We start from the raw sequence: 25,780 nt of genomic DNA on the forward strand, positions 1-25,780 counted from the left end.
CAGCCATCAAAAAGAAGGAAATCCTGCCATTTGCAATGACATGGATGGAGCTAGAGTGTATTATGCTAAATGAAGTCAGTCAGTCAGAGAAAGACAAATACCATATGATTTCACTTATGTGGAATTTAAGAAACAAAACAGATGAACATAGGGGAGGGGATTAAAAAAGAAGAGAGGGAAGCAAACCATAAGAGACTCTTAACTATAGAGAACAAACTGAGAGTTGATGGAGGGAGGTGGGTGGGGGATGGGATAAATGGATCATAGGTATTAAGGAGGGCACTTGTTGTGATGAGCGCTGGATGTTATATGTAAGTGATGAATCACTGAATTTTGCTCCTGAAACCAGTATCACCCTATATGTTAAGCTAACTAGAATTTAAATAAAAACTTGAAATGAAGCACAAATCACCTGAAATCAGTCAATATAATTTCCCACACATAAAAATCAAAACACAAAAAAAGGAATGATAAATTTGCTCATAAAATTAGTGCATTCCTTATATCTATCTAAATTACACTAGCACTCACACCTTTGTTAAGTGTATTGGGTAAATAACCTTATTGCACCTGAATGGAAACCTTACATTAGATTTGTACATAGAGCTCAAAAAAAAAAAAAAAAGAAAAGAAAAATAAATGCTAGTATCCAACTTTGATGACAACTTCTTATCCTTCTAGCAATCTCATGCTTTCGCTCTCTCTATTCCTGGTCAGTTTACCAAATCCCTCATTTCCTTCCCCTCCTTCTCAGATTGGTCTAAATGGTGGAATAATAAATAACTACCTCAGCATTTTTGGTCTTTGTTCATTTTCTGCACTTCCTTAAAAACACCTGAAGGCAGCACATAATCAGTCTTTTCTAATTGTACACACTGGCTTTTGAGCAGTGCTGGGTGGGAAAGTAAAGCCCCACCAAGGATGGTACCACTCTAGATTTATGGTGTGCAATTTCCTAACAACCCTGTAACATGTCCTTGGCCAGCTTTCTCCATTCCCTTCATAGACTGTTCTAAACCTTCTCTTACTCACTTCAAGCCTCCAGCCCTACACCCATTTTCCCTTACTCTCAGCAGATAAGATAAACTTACATTTTATTTGAGAAAATGGAGTACAGCAATCATTATCTTCCTCAGTTTTCACAAACACTGCTTCCTCATAATCCCTGCCTTCCTAAAAGGTCATCCAAAGCAATCCTTCTTGCAGTAATCTGGAGGCCATTTGCTCAAAGCTCCTTAGGGACCTCCCTCCATCAATTACTCTCTCTCTCACTTGGATCTTTAATCGCTTCTATCATACTAATTCTACTCACCCTGGTTTATAAACATGTACAGGTTTATCAGTTTTAAAAAGATTATCTCTTGAATCAATGTCTCTTTAGCCACTGTCTCCAATTTTTTTTCCTTTTACAACTAAGTTACTTAATGTTTATTTCCTCACCTCCCACTAAATATTTAAAAATAATTTATTATGAAATATTTCAGATAGATATGAGATTAAAAATATTATAACAAAAACCTGTGTAACTACCACTCATTTTAAGATTAATAATCCTCAGCAACTGCACTGCCTTTCTTCTCACAGAAGTAATCACTATCCTGAAGTGAAGTTTTTAGTGACTAAAGATTAAATGGGTGTATAAGAATAATAGGCACACATCCAAATTTCAACCCAGTAAAAACAATCTGCCACCCCCATCTCTCAACTAAAATAGATAGCTGTTATGGACTGAAATGTGACCTCCTATTCATATTTTGAAGACTTTATCCCCAGTGTGACTGTATTTGGAGATAGGGCCTTTAAAAGCTAATTAGGGTTAAATGAGGTCATAAAGGTGGAGCCCTAATCCAATATTACTGGTGGCCTTATAAGAAGAGGAAGAGACTCCAAGGAGGCACACACACAGATAAAAGACTACATGAGGACAGAGTGAGAAGGGATCCATTTGCAAGCCAAGGAGAAAGGTCTCAGAAGAAACCACCCTGCCAGCACCTTGATTTTGGACTTCCATCTTCAAGATGGAATTTCTGTTGTTTAAGCCACTCAGTATGTAGCATTTTGTCATTACAGTCCTAGCAAATTAATATAACCAATAAACATATGAAAAGATAACCAATCTCATTCATAATTTCAAAAATTTATTGAAAACAATGAAATATAATTATTCATTTACAATCTGGATAGCATTAAAACATTCGGTAATATCCTAGTTTATTGAGAATGTGAATAGACCAAATAACGATGGTGCCAGTATATATCAATAAAAGTGTTTTTCTTTTTATTTTGCAGTGATTTTAGACTTACAGGAAAATTGCAAAAATAGAACAGAGTTTCCATATAACTTTCACCCAGATTCCCCTAACATTAACATCTTACATAATCATAATGCAATTATCAAAATAAGAAAACTAATATTGACTGATAATATTAACTAATCACAAATTTTGTTTGAATTTTGTCAGTTTTCACATTAATGTCTTTTTTTTTTTTCTGGTTTAAGATGCAGTCCAGGATCCCATGTAGCATTAAATTGTCATGTCACTTTAGTCTCCTCCAGTCTGATAATTCCTTAATCTTTCTTTGTCTTTCATGACCATAACACTTTTGAAGAGTACTGGTGTGACAGAATAATGATACCAAGATGTTCATGTGTTAATCCCCAGATCCTGTTATTATGTTACCTTACATGGCAAAAGAGACTTTGCAGATATGATTAAGGCAAGGATTTTGAGATGGGAAGATTATCTTGGATTATCTGGGTAAAACCACTATAATCACAAGGGTCCTTATAAGTGGGAGGCAGGAGGGTCAGAGGGATAAGGTAATGTGATAACAGAAGCAAAGGTGAGTTGGTGAGTAAGGGAGTGAGAAAGAGAGACAAAGAGACAGAGATTGATTGATTAAGTTGAAGATGCTATACTTTGAAGATAAAGGAAGGGGCACAAACCAAGGAACGCAGGAGGCTTCTAGAAGCTGGAAAGGGCTAAGGGAGAGAGATGTAGCATTGCCAAATGATTTTATACTTCTGGCTTCCATACTTGTTAAGATAATGCATTTGACTTGTTTTAAGCCACAAAGTTTGTGGTAACTTGTTAAGATAATACATTTGACTTGTTTTAAGCCACAAAGTTTGTGGTAATTTTTTACAGCAACAATAGGAAATTAATATAAATTTTGGAACCTGGAAGTGGTGTGCTGTACACAAAATACTTAAAAATTGTGGAAGTCTAAATTTTAATAAAATTGTGGAAGTGGCTTTGTAATTGGGCAGTGATCGGAATGATAGAAACAGCTTAGACTGCCTTGAACAAATTGTTAGAAATGTGCATATTAACAATTCTGCTAGTGAAGGCTCAGAAGGAAGTGAGGAGCACAACAGAGAAAATGTATATTAGAGAACACTGAAATTGTTATAAACAGACTATTGGTAGAATTATGGATGTTAAAGATGCTGCTGCTGAGGGTTCAGAAGGAAATGACAAACATGTTATTAGAAACTGGAGGAAAAGGGATTTTGCTATATAGTGGTGGAAAACTTAGCTGAGTTGTGTCCTACAGTAAGGTGGGAAGCAGAACTTGTAAACAGTGAACTTAGTTATTTAGCTGAAGAGTTTTGCAAGCAAAGTATCAAAGACATAGCCCGGTTTCTTCTTGCTGTTTATACTAAAACATGAGAGCAAAGACATAAATTAAGAAAAGAACTGTTAAGCAAAAGGGGAGTAGGTCTTCTAGGACCAGATAATGTAGGAAATTCACAGCCTGTACAGATTGCAAAAGATTCTAAAATTAGGAGATACACTGTCAGAAAAGCATGTTCTAGAGAGAAAGCCAAGGATATGGCTAGATAGCCTTTTGCTAGTGACTCAGAAGGATCAAAAGAGCACAGTAGTTACACAGGGGGCTCTTTAAAGAGACTATGCATATGACTCACGAATCCCCTTAGCTATCTCAGTAAAAGCCAAAATTAGAGTTGGTATGGCTAAAAGGATTATTTAGGAAAGAATTGTGGAGAAACTTCTTGTCTAGTAGAATGAATCTCAATGACATACCTGGGGGACCCACAAGATTTTGAGGATACTTATACCAACATAAACACTGCCAGCTTGGCCTCAAAGGGACAGAGAGTAGATGAAACGAAAGAAGGCTCAGACCCTCAAAATTCCACAAGCAGGAAATAGGCTAATGAAACTACTCAGCTTCAAACATATGCTACTTTTCATGAAAAAGGAAGGATAACTCAGAGCGTGGAGCTGCAAGCCCAAAGGATTGAGCCACATTCACAGAGGATTATTACAGGCCTTGAAACCTAAAAAAAAAAAAAAAAAAAAATTGCCCAGTTGGATTTCAAAATTGCTAGGTATTGGTGGCTCATTTTTCCTTCCATTTTCTCCCCTTTGTAATGGGAATATCTATAACTGTTATCTTGTATCTGTCCTACCACTATATTTTGGGAGCAAATTACTTGTTTTCTAGATTCATTGGTGAACAGATGGTAAGAAATTTCACCCTAGGATGAATTATAACAAGAGACTCACCCATATGTAGTTTAGATAATTTAGATTAAGAAATTTGTGACTTTTGAGCAGATAATAATTAGATAAGGTTTTAGACTTGTATTGATGCCATTATCAGTTGAGATTTTGGGGGAACTTGGAATAGTTTGGTTGTATTTTGTATGTGGGATGGATGTAAATCTTTTGGGGCCAGAGGGCGAACTGTAGCAGACAGAATAATGACCCCCCAAAATGTCCACATCCTAATCCTCAGAACCTGTAAAAAGGTCACCTTACATGGAAAAAGTGCATACAACTGGGCAGTTATTTTGTAGGATTCAGGCAATGTGGGGTTTTATGATATTGTCTCATGATTAGATTTAGGCTATGCATTTTTAGAGAGGAAGCGATGCTGTACCCCTCTCAGTGCATCATATTAATGATACAAGATGTTAATATATCTTATTACAGGTGATACCAGACTTTCCACCATAAAAATACTATTTCCCCACTTCTCATTAATAAGTATCTTGCAGAGAGATATTTTGAGACCATGTGATGTGGGAAACAGAGGCAGAAGAAAAATTATTAAATTTCCTTACTACCTACAGCCCATTGACAAGTCCCTGAAACAGGCAGAGTAACCTTCCTCTAGGGACTCAACTGCCTCAGTGTTCATACTTTGCTAAGGGCTAAAGGCAACCCTAGCCTGACCGCCCCCACCCCCGCCCCCCAGGATCCTGTAAGTCTACTTTAACGTATAAAAATTCCTTTAGAAACTTCCTTTATCTCTAAACCCTCCAAGATACACGTTGGCTATCATCCCCCAAGCCTATGGCCCACCGAGATACATCTGAAGGGTCTCATGACTGAGGTTTTATTAGATGGTAATAAATGACCTTTTCCCAACAATAGCTAGCCCCCTCAAGGTCCTGGAAACCTTGCTTCCAAAATTTCTTAGAGACTTACACTATCCCTAACCCCCTCCCTACTTGGAAGTATATAATGGGCCACTCCTCATGACCCCATTACAGCTCTTTCTGCCCACGGGTCCTGTCCCCATGCTTTAATAAAACCACCTTTTTTTTTTTAATGTTTTATTTATTTATTCATGAGAGTCAGAGAGAGAGAGAGGCAGAGGCAGAGGGAGAAGCAGACTCCCCGCCCAGCAGGGAGCCCGATGCGGGACTCGATCCCAGGACCCTGGGATCATGACCTGAGCCGAAGGCAGACGCTTAACCATCTGAGCCACCCAGGTGCCCCTAAAACCACCTTTTTGCACCAAAGACCTCTCAAGAATTCTTTCTTGGCCCGTTGGCTTCGAACCCTAATAATGTCTTTCCCACATCACATGCAGATATCCTGATTCTGGCCATAATTTTATCCACCAATTTTAGTTCTGTTAATGGTTCTTTCCTGCAAACACTGTGCTATTTACTGTAGTGATTTTCTATTTTTTCTTATTCATTCTAATTTGTTATATAAAATTCTATGGTAAGAAAGAGCTGTTAATTCTCCCTCCTGTGTGTTTGTTTCTATCAGTATGAAATCATATATATTTACTTTATTCTATGGCTTGTAATTCAATAATAACATTATTTCGTTGCTCAAATATTCTCACTTTGACCATTGGGATCAATTTCATGTTGGCTCCTGTGTCCTTTCATCATGTCCTTGTAATTATTTTTTAACTTTTCCTTACTTTCTGGCATCACAAGACATTCTAATCTCATCTTGTATTTTCCATGCTCCAGATCTGGAATCAGCTATTTCTCTAAGAAGTCCTGGTTATTTTATTGGTGAATAGTATTTAGAAACCAAGATCTGGCTGTTAAGTGTGCTCACTGGTACTAGAGTGGCACTGCTTCTAGGCCCTCTCAGCAGACAGACACAGATACATACTAATCCATATTTCCTTCTGTATCTATTTGTATTTTTTTTAAATGAATTCACATTGATTCTTTCCATTCTAATCAAATACCACAGTAATCATTGTAACCTCCCCCCTTTGTTTATGTTTAATGTCCATCTTCAGTAGCAATAAATTTAATTTTCAATAGTCATAACATACTTTTTAAAAAAAAAGATTTTATTTATTTATTTGTCAGAGGGGGAGAGAGAGAGAGAGCAAGTGCACAAGCAGGGAGAGCTGCAGGCAGAGGCAGAGGGAGAAGCAGACTCCCTGCTGAGCAGGGAGCCTGATGTGGGACTTGATCCCAGGACCCTGAGATCATGACCTGAGCCGAAGGCAGACGTTTAACTGACTGAGCCACCCAGGCTTCCCTATTCATAACATATTTATTTATTTAATCCTAGAATATAAGCACATTAGTTTCAGAATTGCTAGCCCATACCAACTGTGAGCAATAAATTTACCAACTAGAGTATGCTTGTTTGTGTATAGTTCTTTCTTTTTTTTAAAGATTTTATTTATTTGACAGAGAGAGACACAGCAAGTGAGGGAACACAAGCAGGGGGAGTGGGAGAGGGAGAAGCAGGCTTCCCGCGGAGCAGGGAGCCCCATGCAGGGCTCAATCCCAGGACCGTGAGATCATGACCTGAGCCGAAGGCAGAAGCTTAATGACTGAGCCACCCAGGCACCCCTGTGTACAGTTCTTTTTGTCTTTGTCTTAAAATACAGAGTAAAAATACTGTTTTCCAAATTACTGTTGTTAGTTCTTTCTGTCCCATCCTCTTCAATACGGCTATTATGGATTTGTAATATAAGGTTAATTTGTTACTATGTGTACTTCACTTTAGGTTCTTCCCCCAACCTAGTTGATTTTATTTAGTTAGTTAGAGTACATGAAATGTTACTACGATTCTGTAAGTCAGACCTATGCAAAAAGAAAAAAAAAAAAGTATGCTCAAAGAGTTGCTCCTCTCTCGTCCCTACCAAACCATTGTCATTATCCCATTCTTAACCAACATATACTCACCAAATGCCTACAGGTAACCAATTCATTAGGTTCTGGTTTACCTGTCCTGTAAAACTTTACACAATGTGAAGACACTTTTCTATTTTCTTATATCTCCTTTCTTACTTAAAGGGTAGTATATTATAATGGGTTTTTTTTTAAAGATTTTATTTATTTATTTGAGAGACAGAATGAGAGAGAGAGAGCACGAGAGGGGAGAGGGTCAGAGGGAGAAGCAGACTCCCCGCTGAGCAGGGAGCCCAATATGGGACTCGATCCCGGGACCCCAGGATCATGACCTGAGCCGAAGGCAGCTGCTTAACCAACTGAGCCACCCAGGCGCCCAAAGGGTAGTATATTATAGACACATTTTTGCACTAAGCTGTTTTAATTTAAAAGTATATAATGGAAATAATTCCATATGAGCATATTGAGATCCTCCTCATTTAAAAAATTTGTATAATATATATTATTAAACCACTTATGTCCAAAATATTATTCCCACATGTAACCAATAAGAAAAATTTGAACTGATTTACATTTTCTAACTTTTTATTTTGAAATAATTACAGGTTCACAGGATGTTGCAAAGACAGTGCAGAGAGGTTGCACATACCTCTTACCCAGTTTCTCCCAACAAGGTGACATTTTACATAACTACAGTATAATATCAAAAACTGGAGAATATTGGCAAAATGTGTATATAATGCTATGCCATCTTATCACATGTAACCAAAATCACAATCAAGATACTATTTCATCATCTCAAAGATCTCCCTAATGCTACCCTGTTTAGTCACACCCACCACTCTTTGTCCCCACCATCACTAAACACTGGCAACCACTAATACATTTTCATCTCTATAATTTTGGCATTTTGAGAATATTATACAAATGGAATTATAGGGTATGTAACCTTTTGAGATAGGCTTTTTCACCAGCAAAATGCCCTTGAGACCCATACCAGTTGTTGTGTATACCAATAATTCATTCCTTTTTATTGCTGAGTAGTATTCTATTGTATTAATTACTGCAATTTGTTTAACCATTCACCCACTGAAGGACATCTAAGTTGTATCCATTCTTTGGCTATTGTTTACAAATAAAGCTGCTATTAAAATACCTGTAGAGATTTTGTGTGGACATGTTATTATTTCTGCGGGGTAAATGCTCAGGAGTGTAAATGATGATTTATATAATAAGTACATGTTTAAGTTTCTTTTTAAGAACCTGCAAAACTTTTTTAGAGTAGCTATACCATTTTATGTTCCCACCAGAAGTATATGAGAGATCTAATTTTTGTGTACTCTGATCAGCATTTGGTGTTATCACTATTTTTGATTGTTCTAATAGGTATGCAGTGATATCTCATTGTGATCTTAATTTACATTTCCCCAGTGCCTCGTGATCTTAAACATCTTTTCATGTGCTTATTTGTCAACCACACATCTTTTTCACGTCTTTTGCTCATTTTCTAATTGGATTGTTTGATTTTTACTATTGAGTTTTGAGAGTTCTTTATATATTCTAGATATGAGTCCTTTATCAAATATATGGTTTGCAAATATTTTCTCTACATTGGTAGCTTGTTTTTTCATCTTTTTAATAAGGTCATTCATGGAGCAGAAGTTTTTAATTTTGATGAAGTCCAATTTATTGATTTCTTTAATGGTTTGTGCTTATGGTTGTCATGTCTAAAAGCTCTTCAGTAAGACTTCAATAGGCTCCAAAGATTTTCTCCCATGTATCTTCTAAAAGTTTTATAGTTTTACATTTAAATGTATAATCATTTTGAGCTAATTTTTATATAATATGTGAGGTTTAGGTTGAAGTTTACTTTTGTTGCCTATAGATATGCAATTGCAACCATTTGTTGAAAGGACCATCCTTCCTTCTTTGATATACTTTTGTACCTTTTTCAAAAACAATTTGGATGTACTTTGTGAGGCTATTTGTGGATTCTCCGTTCTCTTCCACTGATCTGTGTTTATCCATCTGCCAGTCTCACACTGTCTTGCTTACTGCAGCAATACAGTGAGAATTAATATAATACCTCCCAATTTATTCTTTATTGTCAAAACTGTGTTAGCTCTGCTAGTTTCTTTGTTTTTCCATATATATTTTAGTATAATCTTGTCTCCATCTACAAAATACTTTTTTTAAGATTTTATTTACTTATTTGTCAGAGAGAGAGAGTACAAGCAGAGGGAGCAGCAGGCAAAAGGAGAAGCAGGCTCCCCGCTGAGCAAGGAGCCCAATGCGGGATTTGATCCCAGTACCCTGGGATCATGACCTGAGCCGAAGGCAAACGCTTAACCAACTGAGCCACACAGGCGTCCCTCTATCTATAAAATATTTTGCTGAGATTTTGATATCAATTACCTTAAACATATATCAGTTTGGAAAGAACTGACATCTTCATTACATTGAGTCTTCCACTCCATGAGCACAAGATGTCTCTCAATTTACTTGCATCTTCTTTTACTTCTTTCATCAGCATTTTGTATTTTCAGCATATAAATCCTATAAATGTTTTATTAGACTTATAGCTACATATTTCACTTGTTTTTGAGAGTTTGTAAATTGTATTCTATTTTTAATTCATTTTCCACACATTCACTGCTAGTATATAAAAATGCAATTGAGCTTTGCATGTTGGCCTTGAATCCTGTAACCTTGTTAAACTCCTTTATTAGTTGTAGGAGGTTTTCTTAATAGATTCTTTATGATTTTCTATGTAGACAGTCATGCCATCAGCAAATAGAGAAAGTTATATTTCTTCCTTTCTGACCTGTATGTGTTTTATCTTCTTTTCTTGCCAAATTGCACAGGGTAGAAATTCTATTACTATGGTGTATAGTAATGGTGAGAAAAAGCATTCTTGTGTTATTCTAATCTTAAAAGGAAAGCATTCAATATCTCAACATAAAGTCTGATGTTAGCTATAGGTTTTATTTATTTATCTATTTATTTTTGTAGATGTTCTTTACCAAGTTGGGATAATTGTCCCCTATCCCTAATTTGCTGAGTTTTAGTTTGTTTTTTATGAATATATGTTGATTTCTTCAAATACTTACTCTGCATAAATAGGTATGATCATATGATTTTGCTTCTTACCCTGTTAATATGGTAGATTATATTGATTGATTTTCAAATCAATTCAGCCACCTTACATTCCTGGAATAAATCCCACTTGAGCATAATATATATACATACATATGTATATATATAAAATAATATATTTATATAAATATATATTCATATAAACCTAAACCTCACATATTATAAAAAATATATGTATAACCTAAACTTCACATAGCTCAAAATGATTATACATTTAAATGTAAAACTATAATATATATACATATATATCTATCTGTAACATTTTGTATGATTTTCGCACTTAAATTATGAGGGATATTGGTCTATAGTTTTCTCTTTTTTTTGTACTTTTTTCTGGTTTTGGTATCAGGGAAATACTGCCTTCATACAATGAGTTGGAAGGTGTTTCCTCCCATTCTATTTTCTAAAAGAGAATGGTTAGAATTGGTCTTAAATTTTCTTTAAACAGTTGGTAGAATTCTCTAGTACAATCATCTGGGTCTAAAGATTTCTTCCTCAGATGCTATTTAATTATGAACTGAATATTCTTAATAGTTTTAGGGCTATTCAAATAATCTATTTCATGTCGAGTGAGTTTTGGTAGTATGTACTTTTTAAAGAACTGGCCTGTTTGATCTTAAGTTGTCAAATTTGTGTACATAGAATTGTTTATATTATTCCCTTATTATCATTTTCAGATCTACAGGATTAGTATGATACTACTTGTCCTCTCCTTTTTCCTCATACTGGCAATTTATGTCTACTCTCTGGTTTTCTTTCTCAATGCTCTAAGAGGATTGCCCCTTTGAATCTGTGTTTTTGTATCCTTTGGGTATATACCTAGTAGTGCAATTGCGGGGTCCTAAGGTAGTTCTATTTTTAACATTTAAAAAAAATTATTTATTCATTTGAGAGAGACAGCACAAGAGAGAGAGCATGAGAGAGAGAGAGAGAACATGAGCAGGGGAGAGGGGCAAAGGAAGAGGGGGAAGCAGACTCCCTGCTGAGCAGGGAGCCCTGACACAGGGCTCGATCCCAGGACCCTGAGATCATGACCTGAACCAAAGGCAGATGCTTAACCCACTGAGCCACCAAGTTGCCCCTATCTTTAACTTTTTGAGGAACCTCCATACTGTTTTCCACAGTGGCTGCACCAGCTTGCATTCCCACCAACAGTGTAAGAAGGTTCTGAGAGAGGGCTGTTAAAGTCTTTGAGTATAACTGTGGATTTTTCTATTTTTCCTTTCAGCTCCACAAATTTTTGTTTCATGTCTTTTGAAGTTTTGTTGTTTATTATATAAACATTTAGGATTTCTATGTCTTCTTGAGCACTTTTTATAATTCCAGTTTGATTTATCTATAGTGCTTCTGAGTGTATCCCTTTGTATAGATTTTTAGTGGTTGTTTCGGGTATTACACTGTACATATATGAGTCATCACAGGCTACTGGTTTCAACATTTTACCTGTTTGCTGAAATGCACAAACCTTACCTCCCTCTAATGTTCTTTATGCTCCCCCTTTTATAATGTAATTGTCTTAAACATTTCTTTCACATACATTGAGAATCACATCAGATCATATTGTAAATTTTGTTTTATCTCAATAAAGCTAAAAAACAATTTGCTTTAACCATCAAACATCACTGAGAAAACTCAAGAGGAAAAGGAAAGTCTATTAAATTTACCCAAATATTTGCTTTTTCTATTTGTTCATTTTTCCTTCCCAATATTCCAAGATTCCTTCTTTTATTGTGTCTTTTTTGTTTAGAGAACTTACTTTAGCCATTCTTTTAGGAGAGGTCTGCTGGCAACAATTTCTCTTAGTTTTCTGTTGTTTGGATTGCATAATTTCTGTTACTCTAAAAGTTCAGTCTCTTTCCCCTGTCCTCTCCATTCTATTGTTAGCCCATCCATTGGATTTTTAAGTTTCATTTATTGCATTTTGCAGTTCTATAATTTTTACTTGGTTTTTCTTGATATGTTCTATTTATTTGCCGAATCTGTATTTCTTTGCAGAAACTTTCTATTACTTTGCTGAGATTCTCTATTTTTTTTTCTTTCAAATGTATTCCTAATAGCTCATTAAAGCATTTTTATAATGGCTACTTTAAAATTCTTGTCAGATCATTAACATCTGTGTCATCTTGGTGTTGGTTTCTCTTGATGATCTTTTCTCATTCATGTTGTGATGAATCATCTTGGTATGATTTTGACAAATGATTTTCAACTGAAGCCTGCACATTTTGGGTACTATGTGAGTCTTGTTCTTACTTATATCTTCTGTTATAGCAGGCCTCCTCTGGCACTGCCACTCTAACATAGGAGGAGCACTGCCTCATTTCTGCCAGGATGGAGTGAAAGTCCAGGTTTTCCACTTGGCCTCCATTGACATCTCAGTGGAAGGTAAGAACTTCTTGTTACTGCTAGGCAGGAGTAGGATTTCAGACTTCTCACTATGCCTCTGATGATACCACTGTGGCCAGAGGGGGAGGAGTGTCTCGTTACTGTTCCCCAAATGGTCTCCTCTCCACTGACACTATAGTGTGCTAGACTTATTACCATTGAGTGGTGGTGAAAGTCCTGTATTTCTACCAAGCCTCCTCTGATGCTACTCCAATGCCAAATAGGCATGGGTGTCTAGGTGCTTCATGTGGTCTCCACTGACACCACTGAGAGTGGAAGATGGTGTCTCATTACCACCAGGTGAGGATGAAATTCTGGCTCCCCACTTGGCCTTCTTGACAACACTGCATGAAGTGGGGGGAGAGAGGCTCAGGTGCTTGTTACAGCCTGGCAAAGGTAAAAATCTAGCTTCTCCACTCAGTATTTGCTGGAAGGGGTGGGGGTGGGGCTGCATTTCTTTTCTGTGCTATTTTGCTGGAGTACAGAGGTTACTATCTAAAATTTTTCTGTGTTGTAGGGCTGTTCCTTTCCAGGTCCTTTGGCTAGAGAGAGTAGACTTTTGTTGATACCTTTTTTGACCGCACCCAATCTGGGAGATGAGGCAAAAACAAAATCCAGGTGACTTGTGGCCATGTCATTCCTCAGGTCCTAAGGTCCTTAGCCAGTCTGGTCCACCTTCTATATTTCAGAGTCTTCTTGTGTTATTTTTATATATAATGTCCAGAGATTTTAGCTGTACTAAGTAGAAGAATAATATATGCATATAAAATATTATTTTATATGCATCTATGTGTATATATGCACTTTTTTCCTTTGCCAAAATGACCAGAAACTCTTGAAATGAGGATTGGAATTAGGAGTTGAACACAGGTAAAGGATAGAAATGTGTTTTATTCTTTATGGTTTGTATTTTTGCCATGTATAGATATTGCTTATATTTAAAAAAAATTAATATGTAAAGCAGTAGGTACTTTTCAGTGCTTGTCCAACATAACATGTCTTGAGAAATTGTAACTACTGTCTACTCTTTCCTTCCTAAGACTCTCTCATTTCCAGGGCTCTGTGGCTCCCCTATCTCCTAGATCTGTCATTGATCAATCCTTCTCAATCTGTTTTGTAATCTCTTCCATTGGCCCTTCAAACACTGGCACTCCCTAGTTTTCAATTCTTGGTCTAACATTTATTCTCTCACAAAAGTGTTCATTAGGCCAGAATATTCATTCACATTGTCTTAAACACCAACTCTATGCTGTTGAAGGCCAACTCTATTTCTCTAATCCTGTTTTCTTCTCTGATCTCAGATGTCTCATAGGCTGAACTTCTGCTCCTTTTTTCTTTCAAATCTGCTCCTCCCTCATTCTTACATAGCTCAGTAAATGGCAACTTCATCCTTCCAATTGCTCAGATAAAAAACAAAAACAAAAACCCTGAAGTTACCCATGACTCCTCTCTTCTACATTCCACCTGTCATTTGTCAGCAAATACTGTTGGCTCTGACTTCAAAATACATTTAGAATCTGACCACTTCTTACCATCTCCACTATTACTACCCTCATCCAAGGTACAACTATTTTTTGATTGCATTATTAAAACAGCTTCCTAATTAATCTCCTTCCTTCTACCCTTATTTCTATACAGCATCCAGAATAGTCCTGTTAAACATAAATCAAATTGTGTTATTTCTCTTAAAAACCTCCCTTTTATCTTACTCAGATACAGCGAAGTCAAGTCCTTCCAATGGATTCTAAGGACCTATAGAATCTACTCAGCTTTCTCTATTTTCTTTCTGAATCCATCTTCTTATATTTCTTTCTTTTTCGTTTGTTTGTTTGTTTGTTTGTTTGTTTAATCCTTTTTAGCTAATCTAGCCTCCTTTTTGTACTTTGAACATGATAGACACACTTCTGCTTCAGGGATATTGTGCTTACCATTTTCTCAGCCTAGAATGCTTTTCCCTCAGCTGAATGAAATCACTCCTTTATTTCCTATAGATCTCTGCTCAAAATTTGTCCTTTTAGTGAGGACTTACTGTATTTTAAAATTACAAAACCACTTTCCAACCCTTCCTATTCCCCTTCTCTGCTTTATTTTTCTTCTTAATGCTCATTACCATCTAACACACTATGTATTTTACTTATTTTGAATATTGTTTTTCTACTTCCTTCAGAATGTAAATTCCATGAGGGCTGTATCTCCAGGACCTAAAATAGTACCTGGCAAATAGTGGGTACTCAATACATATTGGTTGATTGAATATCAATCAATCAATTAATTAATTAATGAAATTTGGGTTTTAGACCAAGAGTCAAGAAATTGCAGCCCATAGGCCTGCTCCCTGTTTTGTTAACAGAGTTTTATTGGAATATTCATTTGTTTACATGTTGTCTATGGCTGCTTTCCCAATACAAAGGTGGAGTTGAATAGTTGTGAAAGATTTCTATGACCTGCACAGCCTAAAATATTTACCATAAATATTTTCTTTGAGTAAAGTTTGCTACTCCTTACTTTACTCCAACTACTTCATAAATACTGCTTTCTGGATATCCTTCAGGAATCTGAAGTCCAACCTGCAGCAAATCAAGTTTTTTTCCATCTTCTCCCAACCTTTTCCATTCTGTATTTCTTATATTTATGAAGGACAGCCCCATCCATCCAGTCAGCCGAGTCAGAAATCCAGAATTCAGACATCTTCCTCTCCCACATTTTCCACTTCCAATCACTCAGTCCTATGCTTTTCCCTCCCTGTTCCTCTTCCCACCACCCTGACTCAGACTACAGTTATTTATTGCTCTGATAATGGCACTACCCTCTCTCTTTGTAATCTATCCTTCACACCACAGACAAGATAATGCCTCCTGAATGTAAGTCTATCCATAATACTACTCTACTTTTAAGCAATGCTTTCCCAAGCCTGTAGGAACAATGCCAAACATTCCAAACTCTTCAACTAGACAGAGTTTAGTCCTTTTGGGACCTGGCCCCTGTCTGCCTCCAATCACATCTCTGACCACTGCTATTTTTATTTCATGTTCCAACAATACCAAATTACTTGAAGTTTTAGGTCTTTGGGCCTTTGTTCATGCTAGGTCATCTCCTTGAAATTTCCTTTCCCTATTTTCCTTTATTTCCACCTACAGTAGTGACATAAATTGTACTTCTTTGCAAGTACCCATCCTTGATAATCCCAAGTGTCCTCTATGCCCAATAATATCACCATTCAAAAATGATCAATGAGGCAGCACTTCATAGTGATTAAGTACTTCAACTCTGAGCCAGGCTACTTGGATTTAAACCCCAGCTCTGTTACTAGCTAAGTGGCCTTGGACATTTACATAGTACATCACATAGTACAGGTTTATTATCATTTTCACATTTTAGCTAAAAAAATGACTATCAGAGAAGTTGTTTGATGTAACACAGATAATATAGCAGAGAATACCAGTTGTAATCCAATATACACTCATTTTTCTTTTAGAAAAAGAACTAAAGATTTATCTGGGCACAGGAGGGCCCCAAATAAAAACTATACTTCCCTAACTCATCTGCCAGATGTGACCACAGGATTAAATTCTGAAATGGTATATAAATAAAAGTGATATATGTGACTCTCAGGTCCTGCCTTAAAGGACAGGGTTGTATCCTTCATTTTCCTTTCTTTCATCCTTCTCAACTGATATGATATAGAAGATATTTGGTCATGCAGTGAAGCAGCCCTTAGAGATGGCAGAACAAGAAGAAAGAAGGAAACTGGGTTCTTGCCCCTGTCAAGTCACGATATCAGCACTGGAACACCTCACTGGACTATCCCACAATCAAGTAATAAATGTCTCTTTTGTTGGAGCCACTGTGTTTATATGTGGAGTCTTAGAAGCCTAACCTATATTCCACCAAATATAGCTGGTAAGTGGTAGAGCTTGGGTTTGAACTGTAGATGCCATCTAGATAGTGTCATTAGCCTCCTCCCCCTGCAGAAAAGTTTTTATTGAATTAAACCTTGCTAGGATGGTACTGGCTACTAGAAAGCTTAAGAGTCAGATGAAAGGCCATCTGTAGCAAGTGTACAGGACTTGTCAATAATTATTTCTTGTCTAGCCTCATTCCTGGGTTCATTTTCTGTCTCTATCCTTATTTTTCCTTTTTCATTTGACCTAATTATGATGTATAATATAGTACCTTGTATTTTATATACCATATAAAATATACCACCTTAATTTTTTTTGAAATAGGATGAGGTTAAATAAGTATAGATATTGCTTTCTTTATGGTTTCATTATACACGCACCACTTCCATATCTATCATTTTCATTTGTATATATGGCTATCTTCATATTATACTATTAACTCTGTACAGGCATGAACAATGATTTTTTTCTTCTTCTATACCATCTAGCCTGGTGCCTGATAATAAAATAGTTATAGAACTGAACAGTATTTGCTAAATGAATGAATTTCAGTGTCAGAAATGCTATTTAAATGCCATTGTGTCATAATAGAATTCCCTTCCATTATCAACTTGAACAAGGGAGGGAGACACAACTCTAAAAGGTGGGTAGGGGAAAGTGTCACATGCTTGGAGAAGTGATGGTGAGAACAGGGAATACATACCTTGACGAAGTGCTCAATTAGGATTTCCACCACAATGTTCTGGAATTTGATGTTCATCATGGCAGCGACAGTATCCTCCTGAGCTCTCATCAGAGTGGGCCCAAAGATCACGCCCATGTTGGAAGGGGTCATAAGATTCTCTTTGCTGTGCTCACATACACTGCCAAAAGAGAAAAAAAAATGATTAACAAGATTTTCTCCAAGACCCCCTTGTAACCAAGACTGTGTTAGATGATATGGGGGCAAGAGAAACTAAAAAGTAGGAAAAAAGTAGAGTCCAAAATATATATGAGAAGACTACAAAGCAAACAAGTAGCAAAGAATAAAAGTATATTATTAGGGGCCTAAGTGAGACACAGCTCACTTAGTAGCACTGTAGGAGTTAAGAGAAGGGGGGTAGGCAGCCATAGTTAGAAAGTATTTAGAAAGACAGGAAAGAAGCAAGACAACATTCCAGGCAATAAGTACAGCATGTATAAAGCACATATAAAAAAGAACAAAGCACATAGATAAGTACCTACCAGTCTCACCAGTCTGACACCAGTCAGGAATGTAGCCCCTCCCCCACCCCTAGTTTGAAAGTAAAAAACTCAAAAGAGCTGGAAGGGATCCTTAAAATTAGCCCTTTATCATCACTGTCCTCATTTTACAGATGAAATCACACACACACACACACACACACACACACACACACCCCAAAACAAAAACAAAACAAAAAAACTGAGGTCCAGGGCGCCTGGGTGGCTCAGTTGGTTAAGTGACTGCCTTCGGCTCAGGTCATGATCCTGGAGTTCCAGGATCGAGTCCCGCATTGGGCTCCCTGCTCAGCAGGGAGTCTGCTTCTCCCTCTGACCCTCCCCCCTCTCATGTGCTCTCTCTCATTCTCTCTCTCAAATAAATAAATAAAATCTTTAAAAAAATAAAAACAAAAAAACAAAAAAACAGAGGTCCAAAGAAGGAAAGGAATTTCCTTGAAATCACAGTCAGTCTCATCAGAGTAGAGCCTGTAATCACCAATATTCTGATCCCTAATCACTCTCCTTGCTAAAATTCTCTTTAGGGGCTTTGTAGCACTTATAGGATAAGGCCAGCTCTCTTCAAAGTTGCAACTTATAGCCTGTTTCTAATCCCAATGTAAAGGTTGGACTCTGAAGCTGACGTGGGCTTGAATCCTAACAGTACCACTCAATTGTGCAACAGTGTTAGTGACATAACCTCTCTGGGCTTCAGTTTTCCCATATGCAAAAATAGTACCCACCTCACAGGGCTGTTTACATAGAGCTAAATTGCTTTCACATGGTATCCTGGAACTATTGCATTAGAAATATCTGCTATTATTATTACCTCTCCAGGAGTCTCCATCTAAGTACTGCTGACCTCTGATACTCTTGATACACTATACTGCTTAGATTAGGTTTTCTGGCTATACCATGTTGTTTCATGCCACTCCTGCTTAGAATGTCTCCTTCCTTCTGGATATAAAGAATGTCTATTTATCCTCTGAGATTCACTTTAGGTGACATCTCCTTCAGGGCTATCACAGCCCATTGTCCTCTTCTTGATTGACACCATTGGCAAGCAAATATGTTACAATTTTCTGTTTCTTATCTGCCTCCCTTACTAGGTGGTAAACAACTTTAAAGTGTGTGTGACTCATACAAAGCAGCTACCAATTAATTATTTTGAACGGAACTAAGTGCCTCTACTGCTCTTTCAAATAGTACTGGAGGCAGCAAATAAAATATGAGCAGCTGTTTGGTTAGTTTGGCTGTGAGGGTGGGGAGGTGAGGCAGTGAGACCACCCACCTCAAACACTAATTTTCAAAACCCTCCCAGGTAAAGGCCCCTGAGAGACTGACCCTATCAACAGGCAGGCTCTTTACTAAGTGGGTAACTGACAGAGACAGAATCCTTAGACAAATCCTGATGAAGTCTGTTAAGCTCATTACAAAGGTTGGGTGCCATTCACATGATAATGAACAGCAACCATTCACAGGCACTTATTATTGCTGGGCTGGTGATGGGTCCCTTTTAACAGTTTAAATATTTCGACAATTAACCCTTATTATTTAATGACAATTTTTTTGAGATGTTAAAATGGAAAAGCAACTCCATACCACCACCAAGTGGCTAAACCACTAGTAGCAAGGCAAGGACACTCGTGAGACTGCAGCCTCCAACACCTGTGAATGCTTATCTCCTTCTGTGAACTTTGAAAGGAATGGACTTCTGGTGAAGGTGCCAGAGCTCACTTAACACTCCCAACTCCAAAAAAGGCAGAGTGTTTTATCTCTGAAGCCTAGGTTTACAGAAGGTAAAGCACTTAATCAAGGTCACACAGTTTGTGAATACATGACAAGGATTCAAACCCATATTTGTTGGGCCACAAGTCTTACAGTCATCCTATTGCATCCCACTGCTTGCTTATCTAATTCCTGTTAAGAAATCAAAACCCTTGTGGGCTCTCTTTAAGCTAAAGCCACCTTCTATTTTTCTAAGGGAGGTTCCTGGTATCCTGTTTAGGACATTCTTTTTCTTCTTGGCCTTCTTATGAGATTTGGAAGGTAACCTATTTTAGAGGGAGATTTCTTTGCATTTGACATCTCTCTTTTTATTATACATTATCATTAAGAGGTATAAGTCACACCCCAAATTGTGGGTTAATAAGGGAAATAAAACCAAAAATAAGAGCACTGTGAGTAGTGAATTAGGTAGGAGTTTGTGATATGACTTGACAGCAAACAAATCTCAAATTCCCTAGTCCACATGGACTCGCCGACAATGGGTACAACTTCTGGAACATCAAAATTTAAAACAAAAAATGGCTATCAGAGGGAGGTTGTAAAAAGCCTACAGTTTAGAAAAATAATTTTGATTAGATGGTTTAGATCCGAGGTCATAAACTAAAATGTCTATAAAATAGAACTACCTTATGATCCAGGAATCCCACTTCTGGGTATATATCCTGATGAGAGAAAAACTCTCTCAAGGCCTGATACACAAGGGAAGCCATTTTAGGTTTCTTTTTTAGTTAGCATTACTGTACATAAATGTTGTTTAAATCAAAAGCCTGATTTATGGCTCAACATGCATACATTGTACACCTGCTTTGTGAATGAGTAGCCTAAAGGAAAACCATCATGTCCTTGAGATATCAGTCAATATTCCTACCCCTATGATGAGAAGAAAGGCAAAAGAAATGTAGATACAATTAAATTTCCTTACAACTTGCAGCCCATTGAGAAATACCTGAGACATGCAGAGTGTGACATTCCTCAAGGAGCTCATGGCTGCCTTAATGTTGACGTTTTGCTAGAGACTAAAAGCAACCTTAGCTTGACAATAGCCAGACCTCCAGGATCCTGTAAGTTTTCTTTAACATATGGAAATCCCTTTAGTGACTTCCCTTATCTCTGCCCCCCAATTTGAAAGTATATAGTCAATTTCTCCACACAGTCACAGTGCAGCAATTTTGTCCATGAGTCCTGTTCCATGCTTTAATAAAAACACCTTTTTGCATTGAAAACATGTCAAGAATTCTTTCTTGACCTTTTTTGCTCAGAGATCCCACATCACCTGCATTCCTGAATGATGAAACTCGTGATTCCTGCCTATGTGCTAATCTATAATATTTTGAGCCTTTACAAGACGTAAAAAAGTATTATAATCCTGTAAAAAATGTTCATTTTTCTGGAGCACTTTCTTCCTTGTAAAGACCATGTTTCCTGGGCAGCTGTCCTAACTTGGGCTCAAATAAAACTCTCTTTCTACTTTTATTAGGGATTCTGAAAGGTTTGTTCATTTTGCATAGACAATCCAAAGGAAATGAAATCACTATCTGAAAAAGTTATGTGTACTCCCATTGCAGCATTATATGGGAGCAAACTAAGTGTTCAACAATGGGTAGCTAGATAAATATATATATACAATGGAATGTTAAACAGCCTTAAAAAAAGAAGGAAATTCTGCCATTTGCTAGGTTCATGGATGAACCTAGAAAGACAAATACTAAACAATCTTGATTATATGTGGAATCCAAAATAGACATAGAAGCAGAGAGTAGAATGGTGGTTGCCAGGAGGTGGAGGGAGGGGAAAATGGGAAGATGTTGGTCAAGAAGTACAAAGTTTCAGTTATATAAGATGATTAAGTTCTGGAGATCTAATGTATAGCAGTGAGAATAGAATTAACAATACTGTATTATACATTTAAAATTTGGTAAGAGGGTAAACCTTATGTGTAATCACCACAAAAAGAAGAAAATGAAATTATGTGAGGTGGTAGATATATTAATTAGCTTTATCGTGGCAATTATTTCACACTGTATACATAAACCAAACATCAAGTTGTATATCTTAAACATATATATAATTTTTATTTGTCAATTATACCTCAGTAAATACAGAAAACATAAAAATAAAAACTGAAGCAGTTCATTAAAGCTGGTTCAGTCACTTATGTGACTTTTGGCTTATTTTTTTCTATCCCATGTATGTATTCTCTCATCTGTAAAATGAAAGTTTATTAGGTGATCTAAAGGCACTTCCATTTCTGTCATCTAATGAATCTAAAAAAATCCTTCTCTTGAAAGGAAATTAAATAATACATGGAAGCAAATGACAGTGAAAACACGACAGTCCAAAACCTTTGGGATGCAGCAAACGGGGTCCTAAGAGAGAAGTATATAGCAATACAGGTCTACCTCATGAAGCAATAAAAATATCAAATACACAACCTAACCTTACACCTAAACAATCTAGAAAAAGAATAGCAAATGTAGCCTAAAGCCAGTAGAAGGGAAATAATAAAGAATAGAGCCTAAATAAATGATACAGAAACAAGAAGAACAGTATAACAGATTAAATAAGGAGCCGGTTCTTTGGGGAAATTAATAAAATTGACAAACCCCTAGGGTGAGTGAGTTAAGATGCTGGAGGAGTAGGGTACCCTGAGTATGCCTGGTCCCTGGAATTCAGCTAGAGACTTATCAAAGCATTATGAACACCTGTGAAATCAATCGGAGATCTAAAAAAAATAAATACCGCAATTCTACAAATAAAAAAGCAACAGGGGCGCCTGGGTGGTTCAGTCAGTTAAACGGCTGCCTTCGGCTCAGGTCATGATCCCAGGGTCCTGGGATCGAGCCCCGCATCGGGCTCCCTGCTCAGCGGGGAGCCTGCTTCTCCCTCTCCTGCTCCCCCTGCGCGCTCTCTCTCTCTCTCTCTCTCTCTCTCTGTCAAATAAATAAATAAAATACTTTTTTTAAAAAAAGGAAAGAAACCACTTTTTGGAAGGTAGGAGGTGCAGAGACTTAAATCCAGGGCAGTAATTCAGAGGATATGGTGGAGGGGAGGGAGCTTGTTTAGGAGACCATGGCAAAGTATTATAAGCACCTGAGCACAAAATCGGAACTTACAGAAGTCTGCTACAGTGGGGGACGTCCCCGGCATAAAGGTGCTCAGGCAGGGAAGCGAGGCAGAATCCCAAGTGGGACAGCATGGTCTCAGGATCCCCGGGATCACAAAAAGAATGGGGGTGCCTGAGTGTGGCAGAGTTCCCAGGCACGAGAGTGGGGAAGCCAGCTGAAAAGAGTGAGTCTACGTGCCGGCTTTCTGCTCTGTGTTGCCATAAACTGCAAACTGCTGAACTGTCCTTGGACCACTCTCCAGGCAGGGGCCCAGCCAAAGGCAGAAGCACAACAAGACCACCCTCAACGACCCCCCCCCCCCGGGAGGAACAGCTGAGTCCACGGCTGAAGGAGTCAATAAAGACTGGAGACTCAAAACTGGGTTGCATGTCTGTGATAAAATGCTCAATCATAGGCTGGGTGAACACAAAGTATGCACGGAAACCAGGGAGATAAAAGTGATTGTTCATGAGGGCTCACTGAGGATGGGGGGATTTGAACTTCCAGCCCCAGGACTAGAGATCAGTGCTGAAAGTCTACAGGAAGCAAAACAGCACCACATGCTGTTTTGCATGTGCAATGAAATCTGGAGCCACTTACAATGAGCCTGGGCTGCTGGCAGGAGCGGTGCAATTGCACCAAAGCAAGGACTTCTGAGAATCAGTGCAAGGGGCCCCTCCCCCAGAAGACCAGCAGGAACAAATGGTTACCACAAAGTTTACCAATCAGAGAGAACTGTCAAATTTCAGCTCTTGGAGAAAACAGTATATAGCATTTTTCCTTAGTCTTTCAGGTTTATTTATTTTCAGCAATTTTCTTATTTTTTCAATCTTTCTCTTATTTTTTCAATTTTTATTTTAATATATAATTTATATATATATTAAATTTGGTTTCCATTCATTCCATTTTATTTTATTTTTGTGTATGTATATATGTGTGTGTGTGTGTATATATTTCTTTCCTTCCTATTTTGGGATCTAGTTTCTTTTAACAAACAGACCAAAATACACCCATGATCTAGTTCATTGTTTTGTTCTGTTTTATTTCTTGTTTGATTTTTTCTTCTTTTGTTTTGTTTCTTTCTTTTTGTTTCTTTCTATCTAAAATCAGACATATTATTTTTGTCTTTGCTCTCTCTTTCTTCTTTACTTTTCTGGACATAATGATGAGAGAGAGAAATGCACACCAAAAGAAAGAACAGGAGGAAGTAGACACTGCCAGGGATTGAATCAATACGGATATAAATAAGATGTTGGAACTAGAACTCAAAACAGTGATTATAAAGATACTAGCTGGGCTTGAAAAAAGGATAAGACACTAGAGAATCCCTTACTGTAGAAGTAAAAGAACTAAGGGCAAAATTTAAAAATGGAAGCTCTCACAGCTAGGATAAATGAGGGAGAAGAGAGAGTCAGTGATATAGAAGACAAAATGATGGAAAATAAGATAGTTGAGAAAAAGAGAAAAACAACTCCTGGATCACACTTCAAGAAACCAGTGATGCCATAAAGTGAAATAATATCTGAATAATAGGGGTCCCAGGAGATAAAGAGGAGGGCAGAAGATTTATTTGAAAAAATTATAGCTGATAACTTCCCTAATTTGGGGAAGGAAACAGGCATTCAAGTCCAGGAGGCACAGAGAACCCCCAACAAAAACAATAAAAATAGATCAGCACCTCAACATCTAATAGTGAAACTTGCAAATTCCAGAGACAAAGAGAAAATCCTGAAAGCAGGTTGGGGAGAAGAGGTCGTTAACCTACAAGGGTAGAAACATAAGGCTGGCAGCAGACCTGTCCACAGAGACCTGGCAGGCCAGAAAGGACAGGCATGATATATTCAATGTGCTAAATGGGAAACATATGCAGCCAAGAATATTTTATTCAGCAAGGCTGTCATTCAGAATAGGAGAGAGAAAGAGTTTTCAGGACAAATGAAAACTAAAGGAGTTCATGAACACCAGCCCTGCAAGAAATATTACAGGGATCCTTTGAGCAAAGAGAGAGCCCAAAAGTAACAAATTTTAGACAAAGACACCTACAGATTGAAAAGAAAGGGGTGAGGAACTATTTATCATGCTAAAGGACATCAAAGAAAGCTGGAGTACCAATCCTTATATCAGACAAAATAGATTTTAAACCAAAGACTGTAATAAGAGATGAAGAGGGACACTATAACATAATAAAAATGTCTATCCAACAAGAAGGCCTAACAACTGTAAATATTTATGCCCCTAACATGGGAGCAGCCAATTATATAAACCAATTAATAACAAAATTAAAGAAACACATTGATAACAATACAATAATAGTAGGGGATTTTAAGACCCCACTCATAATGGGGTCTTAGATGGACAGATCATCTAAGCAGATGATCAACAGGAAACAAGGGCTCTGAATGACATACTGGACCAAATGGACTTCACAGATATATTCAGAGCATTTCACCCTAAAGCAACAGAATACACAATCCTCTCAAGTGTACATGGAACACTCTCCAGGATAGATCACATACTGGGTCACAAATCAGGTCTCAACTAGTAGAAAAAGATCAAGATTATACCATGCATATTGTAAGACCATAATGCTTTGAAATCTGAACACAATCACAAGAAAAAATTTGGAAGGAACACAAATACATGGAAGTTAAAGAGCATCCTATTGAAGATTAATGGGTCAACCAGGAAATTACAGAAGAATTAAAAAAAATACATGTAAATAAATGAAAATGAAAACACATCAGTTCAGAACCTTTGGGATGTAGTGAAGGCAGTCCTCGCAGGAAAGTATATAGCAATAAAGGCCTTTCTCAAGAAACAAGAAAAGTCTCAAATATACAACCTAACCTTAC

The 25,780-nt window shown here is 37.3% G+C and overlaps 1 protein-coding gene across 3 annotated transcripts in view; it reads right to left on the reverse strand.

Moving 5' to 3' along the window:
• Positions 1–25,780, reverse strand: part of OPHN1 (oligophrenin 1) — a 498,955-nt gene that overhangs the window by 80,128 nt on the left and 393,047 nt on the right. For all 3 annotated transcript variants that reach the window (XM_073885819.1, XM_025860816.2, XM_073885818.1), the window contains exon 19: positions 17,522–17,681. In XM_073885819.1, coding sequence (XP_073741920.1) covers positions 17,522–17,681 — 160 coding nt within the window. The remainder of the gene's footprint in view (positions 1–17,521; positions 17,682–25,780) is intronic.

This window comes from Callorhinus ursinus, unplaced genomic scaffold (genome assembly GCF_003265705.2).
Source record: "Callorhinus ursinus isolate GAN/ISIS: 27379988/994484 unplaced genomic scaffold, GSC_fseal_2.0 scaffold66, whole genome shotgun sequence".
Taxonomy (NCBI): domain Eukaryota; kingdom Metazoa; phylum Chordata; class Mammalia; order Carnivora; family Otariidae; genus Callorhinus; species Callorhinus ursinus.